The sequence below is a fragment of the Orycteropus afer genome, unplaced genomic scaffold, assembly GCF_000298275.1.
Source record: "Orycteropus afer afer isolate SDZICR_OR568_19922 unplaced genomic scaffold, OryAfe1.0 scaffold00282, whole genome shotgun sequence".
Classification (NCBI taxonomy): domain Eukaryota; kingdom Metazoa; phylum Chordata; class Mammalia; order Tubulidentata; family Orycteropodidae; genus Orycteropus; species Orycteropus afer.
In genome coordinates, this window is record NW_006921869.1 from 1,119,713 (window position 1) to 1,145,239 (window position 25,527).

At 40.3% G+C, this 25,527-nt stretch overlaps 1 protein-coding gene across 1 annotated transcript in view; it reads right to left on the reverse strand.

Annotated features, from left to right (window-relative positions):
• The window catches only part of CUNH3orf20 (chromosome unknown C3orf20 homolog), a 184,924-nt gene that overhangs the window by 117,329 nt on the left and 42,068 nt on the right, over positions 1-25,527 (reverse strand). Inside the window, exons 6-8 of the mRNA XM_007950598.2 lie at positions 21,755-21,907; positions 20,859-20,979; positions 13,157-13,288 (exon numbers count right to left, since the gene is read on the reverse strand). Of these exons, the coding sequence (XP_007948789.2) occupies positions 13,157-13,288; positions 20,859-20,979; positions 21,755-21,907 (406 nt within the window). The remainder of the gene's footprint in view (positions 1-13,156; positions 13,289-20,858; positions 20,980-21,754; positions 21,908-25,527) is intronic.

Here is a 25,527-nt window from a genome sequence, read left to right on the forward strand (position 1 = left end):
TGTTTTGACTACTGTGGCTGTATAGTAGGTTTTGAGATCTGGAAGTGTGAGACCTCCTACTTTGCTTATTTGAGGTCTCTTTCCTTTCCATATAAAATTAGTGATAGTTTTTTCCATATCCTTAAAGAATGCCGATGGGATCTGGATTGGGATTGCATTGAATATATAGATTGCTTTGGGTGGTACTGACATTTTTACAATGTTCAATATTCCTATCCATGAGCATGATATGTTCTTCCATATGTAGATCTCTTATGGTTTCTTGAAGTAGTGTTTTGTAGTTTTCTTTGTACAAGTCTTTTGTGTCCCAAGTGAGATTTATTCCCAAGAATTTATTTATTTATTTTTGTAGTTATTGTAAATGGTATTGATTTCCTTATTTCCTTTTCAGCAATCTTTTTGCTGGTGTAAAGGAATCCAACTGATTTTTGTATGTTGAACATGTATCCCACCACTATGCTCAATCTCTCAATTGGTTCCAGTAGTTTTTTTTTTTTTTTTGCTGGTCTCTTGGGTTTTCTATGTATAGGATCATATCATCAGCAAATAGGATAGTTTTACTTCTTCCTTAACAATTTGGATGCCTTTGATTTCCCTTTTCTTACCTTATTGCCCTGGCTAGGACTTCCAATACAATGTTGAATAGAAGTGTGATAGAGGGCATCCTTGTCAGGTTCCTGTTCACAAGGAATGGTTTCAATCTCTATTAAGATTGGCTGTTGGTTTTGCAGAGAATTCTGGTGTCACAGTGCCTAAGGCTAGCTAACTAGAAGGCTGGTGGTTCAAATCCACCAGCCACTCCTAGGAAGGAAGATTGGGTAATATACTTCCATAGAGATACCACCTCAGAAACCCAAGGAGGGGTCTTTATGAGTTGTAACTGACTCAATGGCAGTGAGTTTGGGTGGTTTATTTTTTCATTTATTTTGCATATATGTCCTCTATTACGTTGAAGAATTTCCCTTCTATTCCTATTTTGCTGAGAGTATTATTATTATTTTTTAAATCAGGAATGGGTGTTGGATTTTATCAAATGCCTTTTCTTCATTGATTGATATGATCATGTGGCTCTTTTCCTTTGTTTTATTTATGTGATGGATGACATTGATTGTTTTTCTAATGTTGAACCATCCTTGTATACCTGGTATGAACCCCACTTGGTCATAATGAATTATTTTTTTGATATGTTGTTGGAGTCTATTCGCTAGAATTTTGTTAAAGATTTCTGCATCTATATTCATGAGGGATATTGGTCTGTAGTTTTCATTTTTAGTGATGTCTTTGCCTGGTTTTGGTATCAGGGTTATGATTGTTTCATAAAATGAATTTGGGAGGATTTCATCCTTTTCTGCGTTCTGGAATAGTTTGAGTAAGATTGGTGTCAGTTCTTCTCTGAACATTTTGTAGAATTTACCAATGAAATCGTCTAGTCCAGGGTTTTTTGGTAATTTTTTTTATGACTTGTTCAATTTCTTCTTTTGATATGGGTCTGTTTAATTTTTCCACCTCAGCCTCTGTTAGTTTAGGTATGTAGTATGTTTCTAGGAATCTGTCCATTTCTTCTAGATTTTCGAATTTGTTGGAGTGTAGTTCTTCATAGATAGTATCCTGATATTATCCTTTTAATTTGTTGGTTCTGTTGTGGTGTCATCCAATTCATTTCTTATTTGTGTTATTTGTATTCTCTTCCTATTTTCCTTTGTTAAATTTGCCAGTTGTTTGTCAATTTTATGAATCTTTTCAAAGAACCAACTTCTAGTCTTGTCAATTTTTTCTATTGTCTTTGCATTTTTCTGTTTCATTTATTTCTGCTTGAATCTTTCTTATTTCTTTTCTTCTGATGACAACAGGCTTTTTTTTTTTGGCTGCTCTTTTTCTAATTGTTGGAGATGTTGGTTTAAGGTGTTAATTTTGGCTCTTCTTTTTTGATGTGTGCATTTGTTGCTATAAATTAGCCTCTGATTACTGCTTCTGCTGTGTCTCAAAGATTTTGGTATGTTGTGTTTTCATTCTTGTTTGATTCAAAGAAATATTTAAGTTCATTTTTTATTTCTTCTATTAGCCAGTCATTTTCAAGGACAGTGTTATTCAGTTTCTACGTGTTTGCTCTTTTTCCATTCATCTTCCTATTGTTGATTTCTAATTTTACAGCTTTGTGATCTGAGAAGATGCTTTGCAGTATTTCAATGTTTTTAAATTTATTGAGGCTTGCTTTGTGGCCTAACATATGGTATATCCTGTAGAATATTCCATGTGCACTGGAAAAGAATGTATATTGTGCTGTTGTTGGGTGATATGCTCTGTAGACGTCTATAAGGTCAAGTCAGTTGATTGCATTGTTTAGCTCTTCTGTGTCTTTGTTGAGTTTCTTTCCAGTTGTTCTATCTGTGATTGAAAGTGGTGTATTAAAGTCTCCTACTATGACTGTGGAGTCATCTTTTTGCATTTTCAGTTCTGTTAGAGTCTGTTTTATGTATTTTGGGGCTCTTTCACTGGGTCCATAGATATTTATTATTGTTATGTCCTCTTGTTCAATCGATGTTTTAATCATTATATAATATCCTTCCTTGTCTCTTATGGTGGTTGTCTTAAAGTCAATTTTATCAGAAATTAATATTGTCACTCCTGCTCTTTTATCATGGCCATTTGCTTGATATATCTTTTTCCAACCTTTGATTCTTAGTCTATTTTTTTTCTTTATCTCTAAGGTGTGTCTCCTGTAGACAGCATATTGATGGGTTATGTTTTCTTATCCAGTCTGCAACTCTTCATCTCTTGAGTGCTGTATTCAATCCATTGACATTCAGTGTAATTATTGATAAGTATGAATTTTTTGCTGTCATTTTTTTATGTTCTTTTTTGTGGTGTTGCCAATTTCTCAGTTCCATATAACTTTCTGTGCTGAGCTCATTTTGTTTATGAATTGTGTTATCAATTCCTTAATTGTTATTGTTTCAGTATTTGCTAAATATTTGTGCTTTACCTCTTTTTTATTTTGATGTGAAGGTTTACCATTTTTCTTTGGGGTTACCCTGTGATTTATAATTTTCTTCCCCAGTTTAGAACAGTCTGTTCTATCTTGCTGTTGCCTTAACTTCCCTACCATTTAGAAGTTCTGTAGCTACACATTTTTTTCCCTCTTTTTGGTCTGTAGTTGTCCTCATTTGTCAGTTGATGTCTCTGGTTCCCTGTTTACAATCTTGTAGGCTTATTTACTTTGGATACTTCGATACCTGGGCTGGTTTCTGTGTTATGTCTTCATGTGTGGTAATGGTCAGTTGTTGTTTGCAGTTGTTGGTTCTCTGTCCAAAGGACTCCCTTTAGCATCTCTTGTCAGGTTTTTCTGGTTTTAACCAATCCCCTTAATTTCTGATTATTTGGAAATGTCCTAATTTCACCATCATATTTGAGGGACAATTTTTCTGGATGTATGTTCTGCTCTAACAGAAATGTCACAAATGGGACGGCTCTAACAAACAGGAGTTCATTCTCTCATAGTTCGGAGGCTTTAAGTCCAAGTTCAAACTGCCAGGCTCTAGGGGCTGGGTGAAAGCCCTTCAACCCTGGGCTTCAGCTCTGCCTCTTGCTCCTGGTCCACTAAAGGTAGAGGCATCTCTTCATCCAGGCAGCTACTGGCTGCTGAGGCTAACAAGCCCAAGGTCAGTAAATAAATGGCACAGTGCCGATGTTACCAAACCACATGGCAGGCCATTAATTCAAGTCCATTGTAAGTCCCAAGGTAGGCAGAGCATGGTAGGCTGCTGAACAATGATACAGATACATGCAGGGTCCAAATGTGCCCTAAGCTAGAGACCATTCCCCAAGGCTTCTGCTTATATACAGGAAGAAGACTACATTCCCTAAGGCAGCTACTCAGCTGTTCACAGTAGATTCCACATGGAGTTGATTACCAATCTCATCATGGAGAATACTACATCCAGCTGCCCAGCCATTCAACCAGGCCCAGCCAAGTTGACACACAAACTGAACTACCACAGTATATAATTCTTGGTTGGAAATTTTTTTCAGAGTTTTATATATACCATCCCACAGTCTTCTCACCTGCATGGTTTCTGCCAAGAAATTTGAGCTTAGTCTTATTGGTTGCCCCTTGTAGGTAACTTTTTGTTTTTCCTGTGCTGGTTTCAGGATTCTTTCTTTGTCTTTGGTTTTGATGAGTTTGATGATGATATGTCTTGGTGATTTTCTTTTGGGGTCTATCCTGCTTCGAAATCATTGGACTTCTTGAATGGATATATTCTCATCTTTCATCTTACCAAGGAAATTCTCTTCTAACAAATCTTTGACAATTTTCTCTGTGGTTTTATTTGTCTCTTCCTGTTCTGGAATTCTGGTTACATGTAAGTTATTCCTTTTGATGGTATCCCACGTGAACCTAGGCTTTCTTCATTTTGTTTTGATCTTTTTTCTGATTGACCGTTTTCCAAAGAAGTATTCAGGTGTTTGTCTTCAATCTCACTAATTCTGTCTTCCATTGATTCAATTCTACTGCTGTGCCCATTCAATGTGTGGTCTATTTCTGAAAATTTACTATTAATCTTCTGGATTTCTGTCTTTAGATTTTGTATCATTTCTAATTTTTCATTTATTTTGTTATTTTATTCTTGTATTGTCTTTCAAAGTTGTTCCAGGGTTTTCTCTGTATTTTCCTCACTTTTATCAGTGTTTTCCTTGATCTGTCTCTCAATCTGTTGAAGGTACCTAACTATAATTCTTTTGAATTCCTTATCAGGGAGTTCCAATGCTGCTTCTTCCTCAGAGATGTGTTCTGGGTCTGTATCCTGGTCCCTTGTTTCTCCTGCTTTATCTTGCTTCTGTGTACTGTGATACTCCATTGTCTTGAGACATTGTGATATTTTTGTGTTTATATTTAATTGGTGATTGTATGTTGGAATGATTTGCCCAAGATTTTTGTTTTCTTTGGTAGATTTCTAAGTAAGCAGGGTATTGTGCTTCTCTATTCACTAGTTGGCAGCACTTATACACTCACCACCTGTTTCCTTTCCCATTGTCAGCCTCCCATATGTGCCTGCTGTCCTTGTCAAGCAGATCCTATTCTCAGGTCCCTGGAATGTGAATAAGAATGCTGTCACTTTAAATATCCAAAATGGCTGCCTCTTGCAAACATTCAAAATGGCTGCACCCTTGGTGACTTTAAATACCCAAAATGGTCACCACTTTTAAACAGTCAATATAGCTGTGCCCTCCTGACAGCCAAAAGTCCACAGCTCAGGTTGTCTGCCTCTTTTGCTATTTCCCTTCCTAGTCATTGGCCACCAGAGCAGTTGTCCCTGCAGCCCTTGGTGACCAGGGCTGATCTTTAGGTCAATTCTCAGGTCCCAACACCACTTGGAAATATTCAGGCTGTTGGTGCCATCAGAGTAGCTGACAGTCTGCAGCTCTGTCTGTCTCCAAACTCACTGTTCTCATTAAGGTTCTTCAACTAGTTGGTGCCTAATCCACCTATGTACACTTCTTTTCAAAATGCAGGGCTCCAGGATTATCTTCAGTTATCTGTCAATTGGTTTCTCTTTTCTTTGTTGAAGAGGGTCTGTGTAGCTTGTCTGCCTGTTCTGCCATCTTAGTGGAAGTTCTCTTCCCTGTCTTCTTAATGACTTTTTGTGTTCTTCATGTTCTTCATGATGTCATCCCACAGCTCATCTAGTCTTTAGTCATTAGTGTTCAATATGTCAAGTCTATTTTGGGGATGGTCTTTAAATTCAGATGGGACATAATAAAGATTGTATTTTGGCTCTTGTGACAGCCTGATCCACAGTCAGCACCTGGCCTTGTTCTGATTGATGAAATTGAGCTTCTCCATCACCTCTTTCCACAAATGTATTCAATTTGATTGCTGTGTAGTCCGTCTGACAAAGTCCACATGCATAGTTGCTATTTATGTTGTTGAAAAATTCTATCATTCAATCTCTGATATTGTTTCTATCACCAAATCTATATTTTCCAACTACCTATCTTTCTTTGTTTCAAACTTTCACATTACAGTCACCAGGAATTATTAATGCATCTTGATTGCATGTTTGATCAATTTCAGACTGCAGATTAGTAGAAATCTTCAATTTCTTCATCTTCGGCTTTAGTGGTTAGTGTGTAAATTTGAATAACAGTCATATAAATTGGGCTTCCTTGTATGAGTATGGATAGTATCCTATCACTGACAGAATTTTACTTCCATAGCCAATTTCCATAGCCAATAGTAGTTGCTCTCTAGCTAAACTGCCACCTTTGTTCTTCTTTCATTCCTTTCATTTCTGCCCTGTCTCCTGGTTATTTTTATTTTTCCTCTGTCCCTAAACTTTGTCAGCTCCCTGGGAACGTGTGAAAAAATTTTCTTCTGTAGAATTTTTTTTCCCTAAAATGTAATCATTTTGTTGTTGTTGAGAATATACACAGAAAAACATAACACCAATTCAACAGTTTCTACATTATCATTCAGTGACATTGACTATATTCTTCAAGTTGTGCAACAATTCTTATGCTCCTTTGCTGATTTTTTTCTCCTTCATTAACATAAATTCACCATCCCCTCCCAAGATTCCTACCTAATCTTTCAAATTGCTGTTGTCAATTTGATCTCATATAGATAGTTCTTAAAAGAGCATAATGGTCAGGGGCAGACCTTTTAAGATGACCAGGGCATAGTTTGGGTTTAAGGTTTGATTATGTCAGGACAACAGTTTCAGGGGGTCATCCAGCCTCAGTCCCATGGCTCCAGAAAGTCTGGAGACCAGGAAAACTGAAAATTCTGTTCTACATTTTATCCCTTTTGATCAAGATTCTTCTATGAAATCTATGGTTAAAATATTAAATAATAGTAGCCAGGCACCAACCAGTTCTTCTGGTCTTATGGCAAAGGACATAGTTCTTCATGGAGGCAATTAGCCACACTTTCCATATCCTCCTATTCCTGACTCTCATTCTTTCTCTATTGCTCTCAGTGAATAGACCAATTTTTGTGCCTTGGATGGCCACTTGCAAGCTTTTAAAGCCTCAGACACTATGCATCAAGTTAGGAGGTAAAACAGAAACACTGTAACATGTCAGTAGTCCAGATACCTAGGATGTCTCATGAAACCATGACTTTAAACATCCAAACCAAGGGCCCAAAACCCATGAGGTATTTGGTTGTACACAAGCAGCCTCAGCAGCTGCCTTTTTTTTTTTTTTTTTCCATTGCTGTAAATACATCTATCATATGACTTTTGCCAATTCAACTTTTTACAGGTGCACAACTTATTGACAGCAATTACAATAATCAGCTGTGCAACCCTACCCTTAATCAATGTAATTTTTCTATTACCATTATCTCCCCTTATCCTCCTCACTCCTTCCCCCTGATAACCTCTAATAAACTTTAGTCTCTATCTATTTCTCTTTTCTTATATTTTTATATAAGTCAGGTCATAAAATATTTGTCTTTTTGTGATTGGCTTAATTCCCTCAGCATAATCTCTCTTGACAGTGTATTATACTTTTCATTGCATTAAGTCTTTCACATCCCTGGTTATATTTATTTCTAGGTATTTTATTCTCTTAGATGTTATTGTAAATGGAATTGTTTCCCTAATTTCCATTTCACATTTCTCATTGCTGGTGTATGGAATCCCAACTGATTTTTGTTGATCTTGTACCCTGCAATTGTGCTAAATTCCTCTATTAGCACTAGAAACTTCCTTGTGGACCCTTTGGGATTTCTATATATAGGATCATATAATTTGCAAATACAGATTTTTCTTCCTTCCCAATCTGGATAACTTTTATTTATTTTTCTTGTCTTATTGCTCTTGCAATATATATTGAATACATACTTCTGATACATGTTGACCAGAAGTAGTGAGAGCAGGTACCTTTGTCTTGTTTTCAAGGGAAAAGGTCTCAATCTTTCTCCATTAAGTATAATGTTGGCTTTTCATATATGCCCTGAATCCTATTGTAGATTTTCTCTTTTATTCTAATTTTCTGTCTAGGGTTTTCATCAAGAAAGAATGTTGAATTTTATCAAATGCTTTTTCTACATCCATGGAGATGATCATGTGGTTATTTTCCTTTGTTCTATTGATATGCTATATTGTTGTTGTTGTGTGCCGTCGAATCGGCCCCGACTCATAGCGACCCCTCCTTGGGTTTCCTAGGCAGTATCACTATGGAAGTAGGATTGCCCAACCTTCCTTCCGAGGAGTGGCTGGTGGGTTTGAACCGCCAGCCGTCTGGTTAGCAGGCAAGTGTCTTAGCCACTATGCTATCAGAGCTCCTGATATGCTATATTATCTTCTGTAAAATTTTAGTGTCAGGTGGAGAGTGGGAGAATGGGATGGGTAATGAACAGATTTTCTGAAGAACAACAAAGAAGCCTAGCTTCCTCCTTACCCTGCAGGCAAGGATTCTGTAAAGGATGCCCCAGTTAACAGCAAGGGTGCAACAATCCTTCAGATTGTCTGTCCTAGCAGTTGCTTCTGGGCTAATTTTATTTATTTTCTTGTAATTTATACACAGGCTGCTTCCTAAATGGATTTGAGGTAGCACTCCAGGCTAATAAAGCATTTAAATTAAGGCATCACCTCGCTTCCAAAGTGCTGTTTTGATAGAAATATTTAGTGAGGAACCAGGCTGCAGGGCTGTAAAAGCTGCAACTGCCATTTTGCCTGTCATTCTGATGGGTGGCTCTTTCAGGGTGATGGCTGCCTGGGGAACCCATATAACAAGACAGAAACTTGGAGGGGAGGAAGCCATCCCCTACAGCCTTCTTAGGTAGCCAGGAATTTGGTAGGTGACTGATAAGTCGCCCCAAAATAAGCACATGCAAGGTAGCAATTGAACAGATTGCTAAAGTCAAAGAGTGGGAGCATGTCAAAGCTGAGCAGGACCTCACAGAGCTCTACATAGATGAGGAAAGTGGGGCCGAGGACAGGGAAAGAAAAGGACTATTGCTTCTTCCTAGCCTAAGCTCTTTACCAACCCCACACTGAGCAAATTTTCTTAGAGTTTCCTTGCAGCTTTCACAGCCCAAGAATCTCAGTTGAGCCAATTAATTTTATGAGGCTAGGGATTTTGTATAGAAATATCTTGAGATGCTTAACCAGAAAGTGAAGGCAACATATGGAAACTCTTGCCATCCACAATAAGTCATACGATATTTATTCATCTGTTTGTGCCTTTATAAGCTTCCCTTAATGCATGCTTCCCATAACAGGGACTCTGCCCTCTAGAATAGCAAGGCATAGTGCCTAAGGCATTTTAGTGCTAACCAGAAGGCTGGTGGTTCAAACCCACTGGCTGCTCCTCAGAAGAAACACTGGTCAATCTACTTCCATAGCAATACTGCCTCAGAAACCCAAGGAGGGGTCGCTATAAGTTGATTCCAACTCGATGGCAGTGAGTACGATTTTAGTGCAGGCTACATATAGAATTTTAAACATTCTAGTGTCTATGTGAAAAAGATTTTTAAGATGTGAAATTGATTTTAATAATATAGTTATTTAACCCAGTAGATCAAAAAGATTATCATTTCAACACCTAATTTAAATAAACAATTATTAATAACAAATTCTATTTTCTTTTTCATACTAAGTCTTTGAAATCTGGGTTAATTTTCATTTGCAGCCCATCTCAGTTGGACTATTCACATTTCAAGTGCATGTGGCTGCCAGACACAACAGTCTACCTCTGGACTTCTGACTGTAGTTGCTTAAGGTTGGGGGAGGTGGGACTTGAAATATTGAGGTGCTTTCCTATGTATGGAGTCCCTGGGGGTGTAAATAGTTAAAGCTCTTGGCTGCTAACTGAAATTGGGTATTTGAGTCCACCCAGAGGTGCCTCAGAAGAAAGGCCTGGCAATGTACTTCTGAAAAATCAACCATTGAAAATTCTGTGAAGTACAGTTCTACTCAATACACATAGGGTTACCATGAGTCAGAGCCGACTTGACATCAATGGATGGTGGTGGTGTGGTTTCCTAAGCCCAGAGAGCATATGTAATACGTGGACTTAGAGTGATTTCTCTTGGTTGTTCATGAGGTCTTTAATTGCTCTGTCCTGTCTTTCAGCTGTAACACAGACTTCAGAGATAACCAGACTAGGGGCTGCCAGAAAAACAGCATTACTGCCATTTTATGAAAATGAATACTTTTCTAAAATCTATTGCCTTTTAGAAGAAAAGTAAACTTACATTTTTACACAGTCTAAAAAGGTATTCAGGAGCTCTGGTATCATAATGCCTAAGGCACTTGACTGCTCACCAGAAGGCTGGCAGTTCAAACCCACCAGCCACTCCTCGGAAGGAAGGTTGGGCAATCCTACTTCCATAGTGATACTACCTCGGAAACCCAAGGAGGGGTTGCTATGAGTCGGGGCCGACTCGACGGCAAACAACAACAACAAAAAGGTATTCAAGAAATATATCTGTGTCCTCATACACAGCATGCATGTTTCCACCTAACAATGATGTTTAGAATAATAGTAGGGGGCCAAATTGATAGCATGCAGTCATCATAAATCTGATCATTTCTGTTAACCCAGATGGACTAAAAATTCTATAGATATTCTGATCTTTGAAGTAGACAGTCCAGGTTGAATTCACTGACATCTTCATTTCTTAGGAGTTCGTCTGAGGCTCCTTCAATGAACACTTTTCTCTCCTGGGCCCTCCAGTATCCCTGGCACCCCTCTATCTGGCACACCACACTAATCAAGTTGGATTATAACTGGTGATGATGTTTTTGCCCCTCCCAATAGAAAGTATCTCAGAGATGACTGGGAGCATAACTTCTTCATTTCTACATTCCCATCAGCCATCTAGGAGCCTTGGTGGTGCAGTGGTTAAAGTGCTTGCTTCCAATCAAAAGGTTGGCATTTTGCACCCACCAGTCACTCAATGGGAGATGTGGTAGTCAGCTCCCATAAAGATTTACAGCCTTAGAAACCCTCTGGGGCAGTTCTACTCTGTCCTATAGGGTTGCTATGAGTCAAAATAGATTTGATGGTAGTAGGTTTGGTTAGGTTCAGTCAACTTGGCACACTGCAAGTGCTAATCAACATTTATTGAATTAGTTAATGAATTAATGAAGTTGAAATGCTGCTGAAAATTCAGTGGGGGAAAAAATAGGTGCAGTCTGTTGCTCTAGGAGAAACAAGGTGTTTTCTGGGTCTTGTTCATATACCCTTGAGCACCAACAAATCCCTGCCTCAGTCTCCTTATGTAAAGTGAGGATGATTGGGCCAGTGCTTTTCAGGGGCTGTGTCAATGGAGGGCCCTTTGTGGAATGAGAATGGTCTGCACCATCTCACTGAGTCCTTATTTGCCCCAGTGTTATGTGCCAAGCATTCTCTTCTGGACAGTACACTCCTCAGGGATTAAGGGCTGTGGGCTGGTCATCTTCTCCATCTCCATCTCCTCTCCCCATGATATTGATCCAGACCCAGGCACACAGCAGGGTAAATGAAAAGCCAGTGAATGGAAGTTTCTATTGTTTTGTCATTCATCCAATAAATATTTTTTGCTGTTGTTTGTTGGCATCAAGTCAGAGCCTGACTCACGGTAACCACATGCACAACAGAGTAGAATGTTGCTTTGTCCTGCACCATTTTCATGATTATCACTCCATTTTGTGTCTATTGAAGTGCCTTCCAACCTAAGGGTTCATCTTTCAGCACTGTATTGGACAATATTCTGTTGTGATCCAAACAGTTTTCACTGGCTAATTTTCATAAGTAGACCATCACCAGACCTTTCTTCATAGTTTGTCTTACTCTGGAAACTCCATTGAAACCTGTCCATCATGAGTACCACTGTTGTTATTTGAATACTGGTGATATAGCTTCCAGCATCATAGCAAGATACAAGTCACCACAGTATAATAATCTGACAGGTGAGTGGTGGAATAAGTATTTAATAAGTACCAGCCACTCCTCGGAAGGAAGGTTGGGCATTCTACTTCTGTAGTGTTACCACTTTGGAAACCCAAGAAGGGGTCATTATGAGTCGGATCCAACTCCACAGTGGTGTGTTGCATTTTTGCATTTAATTGAAGCAATTCTTGTGCTGGGCTCTGGGGAAAATAGATATTAGTAGGACTCACAGAGATTTTGCAGTTTGGAGGAGGAGTTTGACTCATAAATAAAAGTTCTGGTAGCATAGTGCCTAAGGCACTTGACTGCTAACCAGAAGGCTGGTAGTTCAAACCCACCAGCCACTCCTTGGAAGGAAGGTTTGGCAATCTACTTTCATAGTGATACCGCCGCAGAAACCCAAGGAGGGCTTGCAATGAGTCGGGTCCGACTCTATGGCACATAACAACAACAACAGAAGAGGTGTGTCACTGCTGAAGGGCCCAGCAGAGGGAGAGATGGGTGGGAAAGGGAGCAGTGGGGAGGGGATGCCAACACATGTTGGTAGTTATTTTGTCCACACCATTTCTTCTCTTTTTGATAACAGCACCATGATTTTTCCTTTAGGGAGATACTTCCACCTCAAACTTACTCCAGATGGTTTGCTTAAGGCTGATGTCACCTGTTGGGTCCCAGGATAGGCACAAGACTCTAGCCTGGTCAATAAGAGGAATAGACATCCTGACCACAGTGAATGCTTTGGCTGTGGGGAGCCAATAGAGTCAGTGGGCATTGAAGTGGGCACTTTTACAGCAACACTTACAAAAGAGAAGCCCTTCCTCCCCTGAGATGAAAACTGGTAGAATAATAGCCTAGAGATGCTCATGAGCATCTTGTCACATGAGGATAGAAACTTCCTGACAATAAGTCTCATAAAGAGGGAAACAAAGTCAAGAGATGGAAAGATTTTATGAAATCATTTGAGTACCTGGATCCATGCCTAAAGCTAGATATTGACAGACTTTTTGATTGCTGAGCCAATATATTCTATTTTTATGCTTAAGCCAGTCTGCATTGGGTCTTGCCACTTACAACTGAAAGACTCCAAGCTGATATGAGAAGTTTCAGAAAAGGTAATCCCAATGTTAAGTCATGAATAAGGAGTGGGAGTCTATCAAGCAGAGAAAGAGGTAGGGCCTTGTATCAGGAGGAATAGCTTGAGCATTGAGGTGTGCATTGGCCCCCACACTGAGATGCCTTGGGGTTAGAGCTGGGTGATTTGGCTTTTCCTTACCCGTTTATCGTGTGTCATCCCATGAGGACAATTGTTGGCTGATACAGTGAGTGATACTGTCTCATTTAGGGAGGTGAATGTCACCACTACGGAGTCTTGTCCCAGCACCGTCAACTTCATTTGCTCATTCATCTGCAGGTGAAGCAACAAGTGATCACAGGACCCCTGCTTCTATTATCCCATCTACCCCTTCTTTGTGATTCACCACAAAGTACAAAACCCCTCTTAGCTTGAGGCTGAAGAATTTTTAAGATCCTTCCAGGTCTTTTGTTGGAATTTAGCTTTCATGGGAAAGACAGAAGTCTAGTTCTCTTTGGTGGATTAACAGGAAAAATAACTGATGTCTCCTTATCCCTGATCCTTCCTTTTCCAACCCAAGTTTAGAACCACATCAGGAGGTGAACAGCTTAATTTCTGGTCAAGCTGGATTGGAGAAGGCAGCATGGATCAGAAGCTAATCCTTTGCCCCTGAATTTGTGTGTACTCAAGCACCAGGTCGTACTACAAGCCTTGCCCTACAGCAGGCAGAGCCTGCTTTGGGAAGCTGACTTTATGGCAAGGAGCACAGAAGGTACCCCACTTATGGGTGAGTGGGCAGATAGCAAAAATAACTCTGCAGGGGATGAGCTACACATGTTCAGTCCCTGCCCTTATACTCAAATATGTTACTATTCTTTCCCTGTGGAAACACCAAAGACCAGTGAGAAAAGGAGAAGAAGCTACCCTTTTCATCACTTTCCAATAGGATTTTGGAAATAATAGTCCCAGGTAGGAACACAGGGAGAGTGAGTTGCCATTATACCAACTCATTCCTTACTGAGAACTTGGTGATCTAGGGATGAGTCCCAGCTCTGACTCATTATCTAGCCATTTGGCCTCTGAATCTTGAATTCTTCAGCAAGAAATAGTCGAAAGACTAGGGCAATGAGGTAAAGTTGGAAGTGACTCTGTAAGCCATAAGTCTATACCAAACATGAGGAACTATATTCAGGACAGGCCAGAAGACTCACATGTAAGATAGTTCACATGTGCAGTGAGTTATTTATACACTGTGGCCCTATCCAAGGGCTTACAAGTACGTGGCCATACACTGCTGAGTGGAAATGCTTCTTTCTTCAGCTTCCAGAGGACTGGCTAGATCAAGGGATTCCTTGATCTACAATATCCTCCTACCTAAAAACACTGCCAGGAATTATCTGAATTTAGTAAACAGTCTCCACTTTGTTCCTTCCATTTCCTTCTGTTATTCTACTTGGTGTCTCAATATTCTATGCTTAACTTCCTTACTATTAAGTCTCTTCCTCATACTCTTCAGTCAGCATTCGAGTCCTCTCCAGCCCCTGAAAACAATTATCCATGACTGTCTTCCTCTCAAGTCTTGACATCATCAAAATTAATCATCCTCACTTAAGAGAATTCCCTACTCTCTCTTGTTCTGCTGGAGGAATGCACTATACAGCCACAGTCAAGAGCTCAAGCTCTGAAGTTGGACAGGGTTCAAATCCCAGTATCACCACTTACCACTTAAGCAATTTTGGATAAGTTGGTTAGTTTCCCTGAGTCTGGGGACAAGAGTAGAATATTTCTCCTAGGGTGTTGAGAACGTTTCATGAGATAAAACATGCAAAGGGCGTAGGATGGTACAGCTGTTTTTTAATTATCATTACTCCCTAGGTAGTTTCTCTTATCTCTCCCAATGCTCCAAATACAGTGCTTTCCAATATGAGCCACTTCTTATCTTCTCACTCATCCATTAACCAACCCGTCACATCATATCTACCATCTCCAAATCCTTATCTTCAGCTCCAATCTCTCACTCAAAGTCAGGATCCATGTTGCAACCACCCAGAGAAACAGGACCACTGAGCCCAATCAGCATGTCTAAAACTATACTAATCACTGATCCAGTTTTCCAGCTTCTCTGTTTCCACCAATAGGACTATCGCTGACCTAGATGCATATGTTGGGGATTGTAGAGTCATCTATAATTCCCTCTTTCTCATTTACCCTGTATAGCATGTAAATGAAATCCATATTATTATTTTGTTAATATAGCCTCTTCCCCATTTTTTCTTATTGCCACTACTCTTAATCATATCAGATCTGGCTAGAAGCCCCACACCTAGTCTTTCCACAAGACCCTCCACTGCTCTCTCCCTCACTAGCCAACATTCCACACAAATTCTGACCCATCATACTAGCCCTTAAGGATTTCTGATAGTGCAGTGGTTAATGCATTGAGGTGCTAACCAGAAGGTAGGTAGTTAAAACTCACCATTCACTCCATGGGAGAAAGATGAGGCAGTCTGATTCTGTAAAGATTTACAGCCTTGGAAACCCTATGGAGTTGCTATGAGTCAGAATTGACTCGATGGCAGTGGATTATACCAGTCTTCAGCTTAAAAATGAACTGGCTAGTTCTGCTTTCAGTATAACAGACTCAGCTCCTAACAGGCTGACCCTTACACAGATAACAATAAACCTGACGAAATGCAAAAAAAAAAACAAAAAAACAAGTACCTGTAAACAAAAGCAGGCAGATTTTGAAGGAGGGTCAAACTTAAAAGAAAGGATCAGCATGGGGTAAGTTTCTGTTTCACAATTTTAGCCTGAAAGCAGACCATAGTCATGGCCAAATTCTCATAGAAATCCACTGCCATTGAGTTGATTCTGACTCACAGCAACCCCATAGGACAGAGTAGTACTTCTCCATAGGGTTTAGAAGGGTGTACTGCCTCAGCAACCCAAGGAGGGATTGCTATGAGTTGGGTCAGACTCGAAAGCACATAACAACAACAACAACAAATCTTTACAGAAGCAGACAGCCTCATGTTTCTCCTGAGGAGGAGCTGGTAGGTTTGAACTACAGGCCTTTTTGGTTAGCAACTGAATGCTTCAACCTCTATGCCACCAGAGCTCCTTTTAAACAGCTTACAGGTAGAGCAAACAAACAAGTGAAAATTGAACTGAGATTTGAGTGCCCAGTGTAAGAGAGAGGGAGTTTGCAGTTTGAATTGAACCAAATTAATTGCCAGTTAAAACAAACTGTCAATTCTTTTCAGAGAAATATAACAGAATTCAAAATCTCCACAACATAACACTCACAATATCCTGAATATAATCCAAAATTACATGATGTGTGAAGAACTAGTAAAGTGTGACCCATCCTTGAGGCAATAGATAATCAACAAAAACCAACCCTGTTAGATATGACCCAGATGTTAGAATTATCAGACAAGTTAATTTAACTACTTTCAATAAAGTATAGAAAACTATATTTGTAATGAATGAAAAATAGGAAATCTCAGCAGATAAATATAAAATATAAAAAAGAACTAAATGTAATAATCTCTAAACCTAAAAAATATATAATGTGAAAAAAAAAACTTTGCAGGATAGACATAATAACAGAATGGAGATGACAGAAGAAAGTCAGTGAACTTGAATATAAATCAATAGAAATTATATAATCTGAAAAGTAAAGAAAAAATTTTTGAAAAAAGAACAGAATCTCAGAGACCTTTGGGACAATATCTAAAATACAATAATATATCATTTATTATATATCTAAATATCTATTACATGTCTAAAATACATATAATTGGAGTCTCAGAAGAAAAGAAGAGAAATTGGAGAAAAAAATATCTAAGGAAATGTCAGAAGACTTCCCAGATCTAGTGAAGGCATGAATTAACAGATTCAAGACACTCAGTAAATTCCAAATAGAAAAAAAATATGAAGACAACCACACTTAGATACATCATAGTTGAACATAGGCTTTCATCAAGAAAAGAGAAAATCTTCAAAGCAGCTAGAGAAACTGGGACAATGATTTGAATATCTATAGACTTCTCATTATCAACTACGGACAGAATACATTGGAATGTGCTGAAAGAAGAAGAAAAAAAAAACAGTCAAACTAGAATTCCATAGTCAGTAAAAATATCCTTCAATAAAGACATTTTTTCACATGAAAGAAAATTGAGAGAATTTGTTGCCAACAGATCTGTACTTCAAGATATGCTAAAGAAAGTTCTTTAGGCTGAACGAAAGTTATACCAGAGGGAACCTTGGTTTTCAGGGAGGAATCAAAAACACTAAAAAACAAAACAAAACAAAAAAAAAACCACCTCACTGCCATTAAGTTGATTCCGACTCAAAGCGACCCCTATTGGGTTTCCGAGGCTGTAAATCTTTACGGAGTAGATTGCCCCGTCTTCCTTCTGTGGAGTGGCTGGTGGGTTTGAACTGCCAGCCTTCTGGTTAGCAGTCAAATGCTTTAGATACTGTACCATCAGAGCTTCTTGAACATTAAAAATGGTAAATATCTGAGTTAGAAAAAAAAAATCTAGCCACTGCAGCCTCCAAGACATCATACTAAGCCTTCATTCAGTGCTTCTCACCCCTAACTTGCAACCTTTATATATCAGGCCCACCTTTCTTTCACAAAAGACACCTGTGGACTTTTAAAGATGCCACACTTAGATCCAACTCCCTCTACCTAGAATATGCTTCCTTTCATCCCCCCTCTATCTATATGAATAATACTCATACACACTCATGTAACAACTCAAGGGCCACTTTCTCTTCCAGGCTGTTCCTGATTGCACCAGCACCTGTTGTCCATTTCCGTATACAAAAGCATTGTGAAGCAGGAGGACAGGTCCTATCACCCACTGTATATAAATGATACAACCAAGACTCAGAGAAGCTAAGTGGTTTTCACAAACTACTCAACCAAAATCTCCAAAGTTGGCACCTAGTACTTGACTCCTCAGACTCTCATTCCAGTTTTCTTTTCACTTGTTTACATTAACACGTAACATGGTACCTGCCTGCAACTAAGTTATAATCTTCTTGGATTATAAAGTTTTCATACCTATATGAAAAGTTAAATATTAAGACAACTCAACAACCTTAGACTGGGGATCTCAGACTTAGCCAAGCATCAGAAACACTAGTGAATTTTTAAAAACTATAGAAAATCAGAACTTACAATAAGCCAACTAACTGAATCAGCATCATTCTGCGGCTGTGCCTAGGAGTCTGTGTTTTTTAAAGCCCTACAGGTGATTCTGATATGCAGCCAGAGCTGAGAACTTCGTCATTACATGACTAATTATGAAATGAGTAATACAGTCTGTGAGCACTATGAGAAAAGAGAAATAGGTGTGGGCTGGGGTGCCACGAAGGAGGGGAAGTCTGAGAAGGGCTTGAAGGAAGGCAAGTTTGGATTCTCAGAGAAGAAGAGAGGGAGCATTTCAGGCCAGGGGGTAGCAAGGATGAGGCATGTTCAAGGGATTGAATGTTTCTGAGCAGAGGTGTGATCTAAATAAAGTAGGATTTAGGAAAAAAAAAAGTGATCAATGTACAGGGTGAATAGGAAGGGCAAGAGACAGGGGTTAGAGGGTACATGCTTGAGCCCCTGCATGTACTCTAACAGTGATTCTCTTGGTAACTGTTCTGGTTCCCTAGTACCGCTCTGACAAGAAATTACCACAAATGGGATGGCCTTAACAAACAGGAGTTTATCCTCTTACAATTTGGAGGCTTTAAGTCCAAGTTCAAACTGCTAGTCTCTAGGGGCTGTGTGAAAGCCCCTTGACCTTGGGCTTCAGCTCTGCCTCCAGCTTCCAGCCCACAGAAGCTAGAGGTTTTTCTTCATTCAGACAGCTGCTGGCTGCTGAGCCTGCCAAGCCCAAGGTTGACAAGTAAAAAGGCACAGTCTCGATATTACCAAATCACACGGCAGGCCATTAATTCAAGTCCATTGTAAGTCCCAAGATCAGCAGAGCATGGCAGGCTGCTGAACAACACCACAGCTACATGCAGGATCCAAGTGTGCCATAAGCTAGAGACCATTCCCCAAGCCTTCTGCTTATATACAGGAAGCAGACCACATCCCTAAGGCAGCTACTCAGCTGCTCACAGTAGATTCCACCATGGAGCTGATTACCAGTCTCATCATGGGGAATACTATACCCAGCTGCCCAGCCATTCAACTAGGCACACAAACTGAACTACCATGGTAACCATTACCTTGGCTCCATAATCTGAGACTACTTTGAGCTGATTCTATGTTCAGTGATTTTTCTCTGAATTCCAATCCTATGTGCTTGCCCATCTCTCATAACTCATCCTTGTTGACCTGTGTTCTTATTACTCCACTAGACTCCTGAGTTCCTTGAGGGGTTCTTTATCTCTTTCTAGATTCTAGATCAGTGTTTCTCAATTGAGGACAATTTTGCCCCTGGAGGACATTTGGTAATGTTTGGAGTTTTTTTTTTTTTTTTGGTTGTCACACTGAGTGGGCATTGCTGGCATCGAATGAGTAGAGTCCAAGGATGCTGAAAAACATCCTAGAATGCACAGGATAGCACCCATCACAGAGAGTTATTCAGCCCAAAATAGCAATTTATCAAGGATGAGAAACTCTGCCCTAGGTGAAGTGACAAGCACAATTAATTACTTTGTTAATTAATTAAATTATTTAACATTAGTTAAAGAAATAATTAAATAATTATTTGATATTTGATGAATGAACAAACTTTTATTATTGCCATGTATGTTGTTGTTATGTGCCGTCAAGTTGGACCCAAATCATAGCAACCCCTCCTTGGGTTTCCGAGGCAGTATCACTATGGAAATAGATTGCCCCATCTTCCTTTCGAGGAGTGGCTGGTGGGTTTGAACCGCCAGCCTTCTGGTTAGCAGTCAAGTGCCTTAGCTACTATGCTACCAGAGCTCCCATTGACATCTATAGACATTAAAAATAAAACTATCAATTACTATAATTGTTATTTCATAAAAGACATTTAACTATAAAGAATATATTAATAATAAGAATAAATTAGGAAGGATATTACCAAGAAAGGAGCTCTGGTAGCATAGTGCCTAAGGCACTTGACTGCTAACCAGAAGGCTGGTGGTTCAAACCCACCAGCCACTCCGTGGAAGGAAGGTTGGGCAATCCTACTTCCGTAGCCTTGGAAACCCAAGGAGGGGTCGCCATGAGTCGGGGCTGACTCAACGGCAAATAACAACAACATTACCAAGAAAGATCAGTAGAGTGGCTAACAGTTGTTATAAAACCAAAACCAAACTCACTGCCATTAAGTCAGTTCCGACTCCTAGTGACCCTCGTTGGGTTTCCAAGGCTGTAAATCTTTATAGAAGCAGACTGCCTCATCTTTCTTCTGCAGAGCAGCTGGTGGGTTGGAACCACTGGCCTTTTGGTTAGCAGCCAAAGGCCTTAACCCCTATACCACCAGAGCTTCTTAACAGTTGCTATAACTAAACCAAACCAAACTCACTGCTGTGGAGTCGATCCCGACTCATAGCAATCTCCTCCTTGGGTTTCCAAGGCAATATAACTACAGAAGTAGATTGTCCAATCTCCTTCCGAGGAGTGGCTGGTGGGTTTGAACCGCCAGCCTTCTGGTTAGCAGTCAAGTAGTGCCTTAGGCCCTACACCACCAGAGATCCCAACAGTTGCTATAGGCTGGTGAATATTTCACTTTAGACAGCCCTGGACCACCACCCACCAACTTGGGAACCTCTGAAGGAGACTGTGATAGGGCAGGGCCCCTATCTTCTAGGTACTGCTATAGCTTTTAATGCTGGGCAGCACAGAAAAATTTGCTAAGACCCTCCCTGCAGTGGAGGTGCTCACTTCTGCCCTACTTGTTATGCCTAATCTTACCTTGTATTCTAGGGAGAGCAACGTCTCTGTCTTAGAAGTCCAGCTCCACTTGTGGACTACATAGCCCTTCTGGTCATTGGTGGTTCCACCTTCCTCATCCAAGACCAAGACATATGGACAGCTAGGAGGGATACAGTAGTAAACAGCTGCCACTGAGCCATGGAACAAAGCTTTCACCTCTACAGGCAGGGCTCTGACACTGTCCCAGGCTGGAGGAAACTTGGAGTCCTGCAGGTTGCCTTGCTTCTTCAGCCTAGTATAATCTGAGGCCCCTGAACACTTGATATAGGGGGAGAGCAGGTTTGAGGGAGATGGTGGGGACTCAGGTCAAACTCAAGAGGGGAAGAAATGGGATTTGTGCCAGGATCATGATGATATAAGATCTCAGGACACCAGATTGGGAGCAGGAATATCTATAATACAAAAGTACATCTAAGTTTCTGATGAAAGGCTGGACAAAAATCAAACTTTGTCAGGCAAAACTATGTGCTTTTCTTAAAAGACCCTACAGAGGTGGTGTCTATAACCTCTCCTTCACCCATTCCTGTTACAGAACTTTTCTTCATGAAAAAATTCTTCTAAGAATCTAACCAACATTCAAGATCTTGATTGCATGTTCCAGCATTGGGCAAGGTGTCATGAGGTACCCATGTGGAGCAGGGTTTAGGGTGCTGCCATTCTGACTGGCTGCTCTATGGATCCAGCAAGTGAGGGCCTGGACTCCAAGTACCTACTTCCTTACAAGTATTACCTCAGCCCTGTCTCCCTGTCTTCCTACACCTCTAGATACTGAAAAGCCCCTACTTTTCCCAGAGATTCCTAGTTCCACTTGGTACCCTCCTCTGTCACCCCCAGAAGCTCTCACCATGGGGCCAGGCTTCCCACAACTCACTCACCAGGCCTTTGTGTTGTACTGAATGCAGCCCTGGCCTTCAGTGTTGAATAAGGCCAGGAAGGAGAAGTTGGGTGTGTCATTAAAGAGCCAGGTGATGGCTCTTCCTCGGCAGCACGTGGGAATCTGACACACAGCGATGTTTCCAGAAGGATAGCTGGTAGAAATGGTCAAGTGAAACTAACAAAAAGCTCTCCAGGTTCTGTTCTCAGGTGTCCCATGGGAATTAAGTCTACATGTCAAAGTGTCAGCTATTGGGCACAACAGTCATCCTCTTCAACGACCCACCCTGCCCTTTGCATAAGTAAAAATAAATTATTATAGAACCCAACCACACCCCAGGTGCTTTCATGTATCTTCTTTCTATTCCTCCCAACCCTGTGGTAGGAAGTATTATCCTCATCTCACAGACAAAAGGGTTTTCACGGGTCTGAGAGTTTTCCTGGGACATAGTACCTTCAGTGCTAAAACCAGGTAAGTCTTGGGCAGACTAGGATGGGTCGGTCACCCTACAGATGAGGAACCCAGGTGCAAAGAAATGACCTATCTAACATCATTACACACGGAAGTGGCAGAGTCAGAGTCTGAACTTCAGGGCCAGTGATATTTCTAACACTGCCAGGCTACCTCCCTTGTGGCCAGTCTAGAAGGGCAGGAAATGTCTCCCTACTAATTTCCTAAGGAGGGCCCAAGAAGCATTTGTCCTGACTCACAAAGCCATGGTGCTGGCAACTACTGTCTTGTATGAAGGAATTACCTTATGTAGAAGAGTTTCAATGGTTAGCCCTGGGATCCACCATCCTAAATCCTTTCCTGCCAGTTGAAAAATGCCACACACTCCTCATGAGAGCTTCTTTTCCTTTAGTCTGCTCAGGGTGCAAATCCTCTGGTGGAGGAATCAAGGATAGACACACTTGAAATACTAGAGAGACAGAACTTTAGAATCCCACAGACATGGTCTACAATCCCAGTCCAAAGATCTCTGAGCTATGTGACTTGAGTAATTTGCTTCACCTCTCTGAGCTTCAGATGTCATGCAGGAACACACCTTGTGAGAACTCAATGAGGTCAAGTGTCTGAAGTGCCTGGAAGACAGTCAATCCTCAATGACTGCTGACTACTGCTGTGATGATAGAGTCTGCCAGCCTTCTCCACACAGCCTCCCTAGTCCCCTCATGGGAAAGAGTCTCTGCCTCTTCAGCACTTGCTCATCTCTCTGTGCCTCTCAAATGGCACTAAACACTATTTTCTTGTGCTCACAACCTTCTCTGACACTGTGTATCCTTCAATATTGCAACTTGAGGCTTGAATTTTTTCTTCATTTCTTTCAGCTTGAGAAATGCCAAGCATGTTCTTCTATTTTGGGTTTCTAACTCCAGGTCTTTGCACATTTTTTAATAATACTTTACTTTGTCTTGTCGAGCTGCCCTTTGAAATCATCTGTTCAGCTCTTTTATCTCGTCATTTCTTCCATTTGATTTAGCTACTCTCTGTTCAACAGCAAGTTTCAGTCTCTTCTGATATCCATTTTGGTCTTTTCTTCCTTTCCTGATTTCTTAATGACCATTTGCTTTCTTCACGTATGATGTTCTTGGTGTCATCCTACAACTCATCTGGTTTTCCATCATTGGTATTCATTGCATCAAATCTATTCTTCAGATATCTCTAAATGCAGGTGGGATATACTCAAGGTCATATTTTTGCTCTTGTAGACTTGTTTTAATTGTCTTCAGCTTCAACTTGAGCTTGCAAATGAGCGATTGATGGTCTGTTTCATGGTCAGCTCCTGCCTTGTTTTGACTGATATTATTGATCGCCTCTGTGGTTCAGTTTGTGTGTCAACTTGGCTGGGCCTGGTTGAGTGGCTGGGCAGCTGGATGTAGTAGTCCCCATGATGAGACTGGTAATTGACTCCATGGTGGAATCTACTTTGAGCAGCTGAGTAGCTGCCTTAGGGATGTGGTCTGCTTCCTGTATATAAGCAGAAGGCTTGGGGAATGATCTCTAGCTTATGGCACGCTTGGATCCTGCATGTAGCTGTGGTGTTGTTCAGCAGCCTGCCATGCTCTGCTGATCTTGGGACTTACAATGGACTTGAATTAATGGTCTGCCATGTGGTTTGGTAACATCAGGACTGTGCCATTTTATTTATCAACCTTGGGCTTATTAGCCTCAGCAGTCACTAGTTGCCTGAGGGAAGAGATGCCTCTAGCTTCAGGTGGCCAGGAACAAGAGACAGAGCTGAAGCCCAAGGTTGAGGGGCTTTCATACAGCCCCTAGAGCCTGGCACTTTGAACTTGGCTTAAAGCCTCCAAACTATGAGAGAATAAACTCCTGTTTGGTAAGGGCATTTCATTTGTGGTATATTCTTGTCAGAGTGGCACTAGGTAACCAGAACAGCCTCTTTCCATAAATGTAGTCAATCTGATTCCTGTTTATTCCATCTGGCAAGGTCCACATATAGAGCCACTGTTTATTTTGTTGAAAAAGGTATTTGTAATGAATAATTTGTTGGGCTTGCAAAATTCTATCATACAATCTCCAGCATCATTTCTATCACCAAGACCACATTTTCCAACTACCAAATGATTCTTCTTTCTTTCCAACTTTCACATTCCAATTCCCAGTAATAATCAATACATCTTGATTGCACATTTGGTCAATTTCAGACTACAGAAATTGGTTAAAAAAAATCTTCAATTTCAAATCCATATACTGCTGATTATTTACTCAGCATATAGATTGATTAAGTATGGTGAAATGATACAACCCCGATACACACCTTTCCTGATTTTAAACCACACAGTATTCCCTTTTTCTGTTTGAACAATTGCCTCTTGGTCTATGTACAGGTTCCTCGTGAGCACAATTAAGTGTTCTGGAATTTCTGTTCTTCACAATATTATCCATAATTTGCTATGATCTACACAAATGTCTTTACATAATTAATAAAACACAGGTAAACATATTTCTGGTAAACTTTGATGTCAGATCCATCTGACGTCAGCAATGATATCCCTCATTCCACATCCTCTTTTGAATCCAGCTTGAATTTCTGGCAGTTCCCAGTCAATGCACTGCTGCAACCATTTTTGAATTATCTCCAAAAATATTTTACTTGCATATGATATTAATGATATTGTTTAATAATTTCCACATTCTGTTGGATCACCTTTGTTTGTGGTGGGCACAAATATTGATCTCTTTCAGTCAGTTGGCCAGGTAGCTGTCTTCCAAATTGCTTGCTGTAGATAAGTGCTGCATCCATTTGTTGAATATTTCAATTGTTATTCTGTCCATTCCTGGAGTCTTACTTATTTATTTATTTTTCCAATTCTTTCAGTGAAGCTTGGGCTTCTTCCTTCAGTACTTCTGTTCTTGATCATATGCTACCTCCTGAAATGAATGGTTGAATGTCAACCAGTTCTTTTTGGTACAGTGTTCTGCATCTTCCTTCCATCTTCTTTTAATGCTTTCTGTGTTGCTGAATATTTTGCCCATGAAGCAAAAAAACCAAAACAAACAAAAAACAAAACCAACCCACTGCCATCAAGTCAATTCTGACTCATAGCAACCCCCATTGGGTTTCTGAGGCAGTAAATCTTTACAGAAGTAGATTGCTCCATCTTTCTTCCATGGAGTGGCTGAAGAGTTTGAAACATCAGCCTTCTGAGTAGCAGTCAAATTTCTTAGGCACTGCACCACCAGAGCTTCTTATCCTTCAATGGTGCAACTCAAGGCCTGTATTTTTTCTTCAGTTCTTTCAGCTTGAGAAAT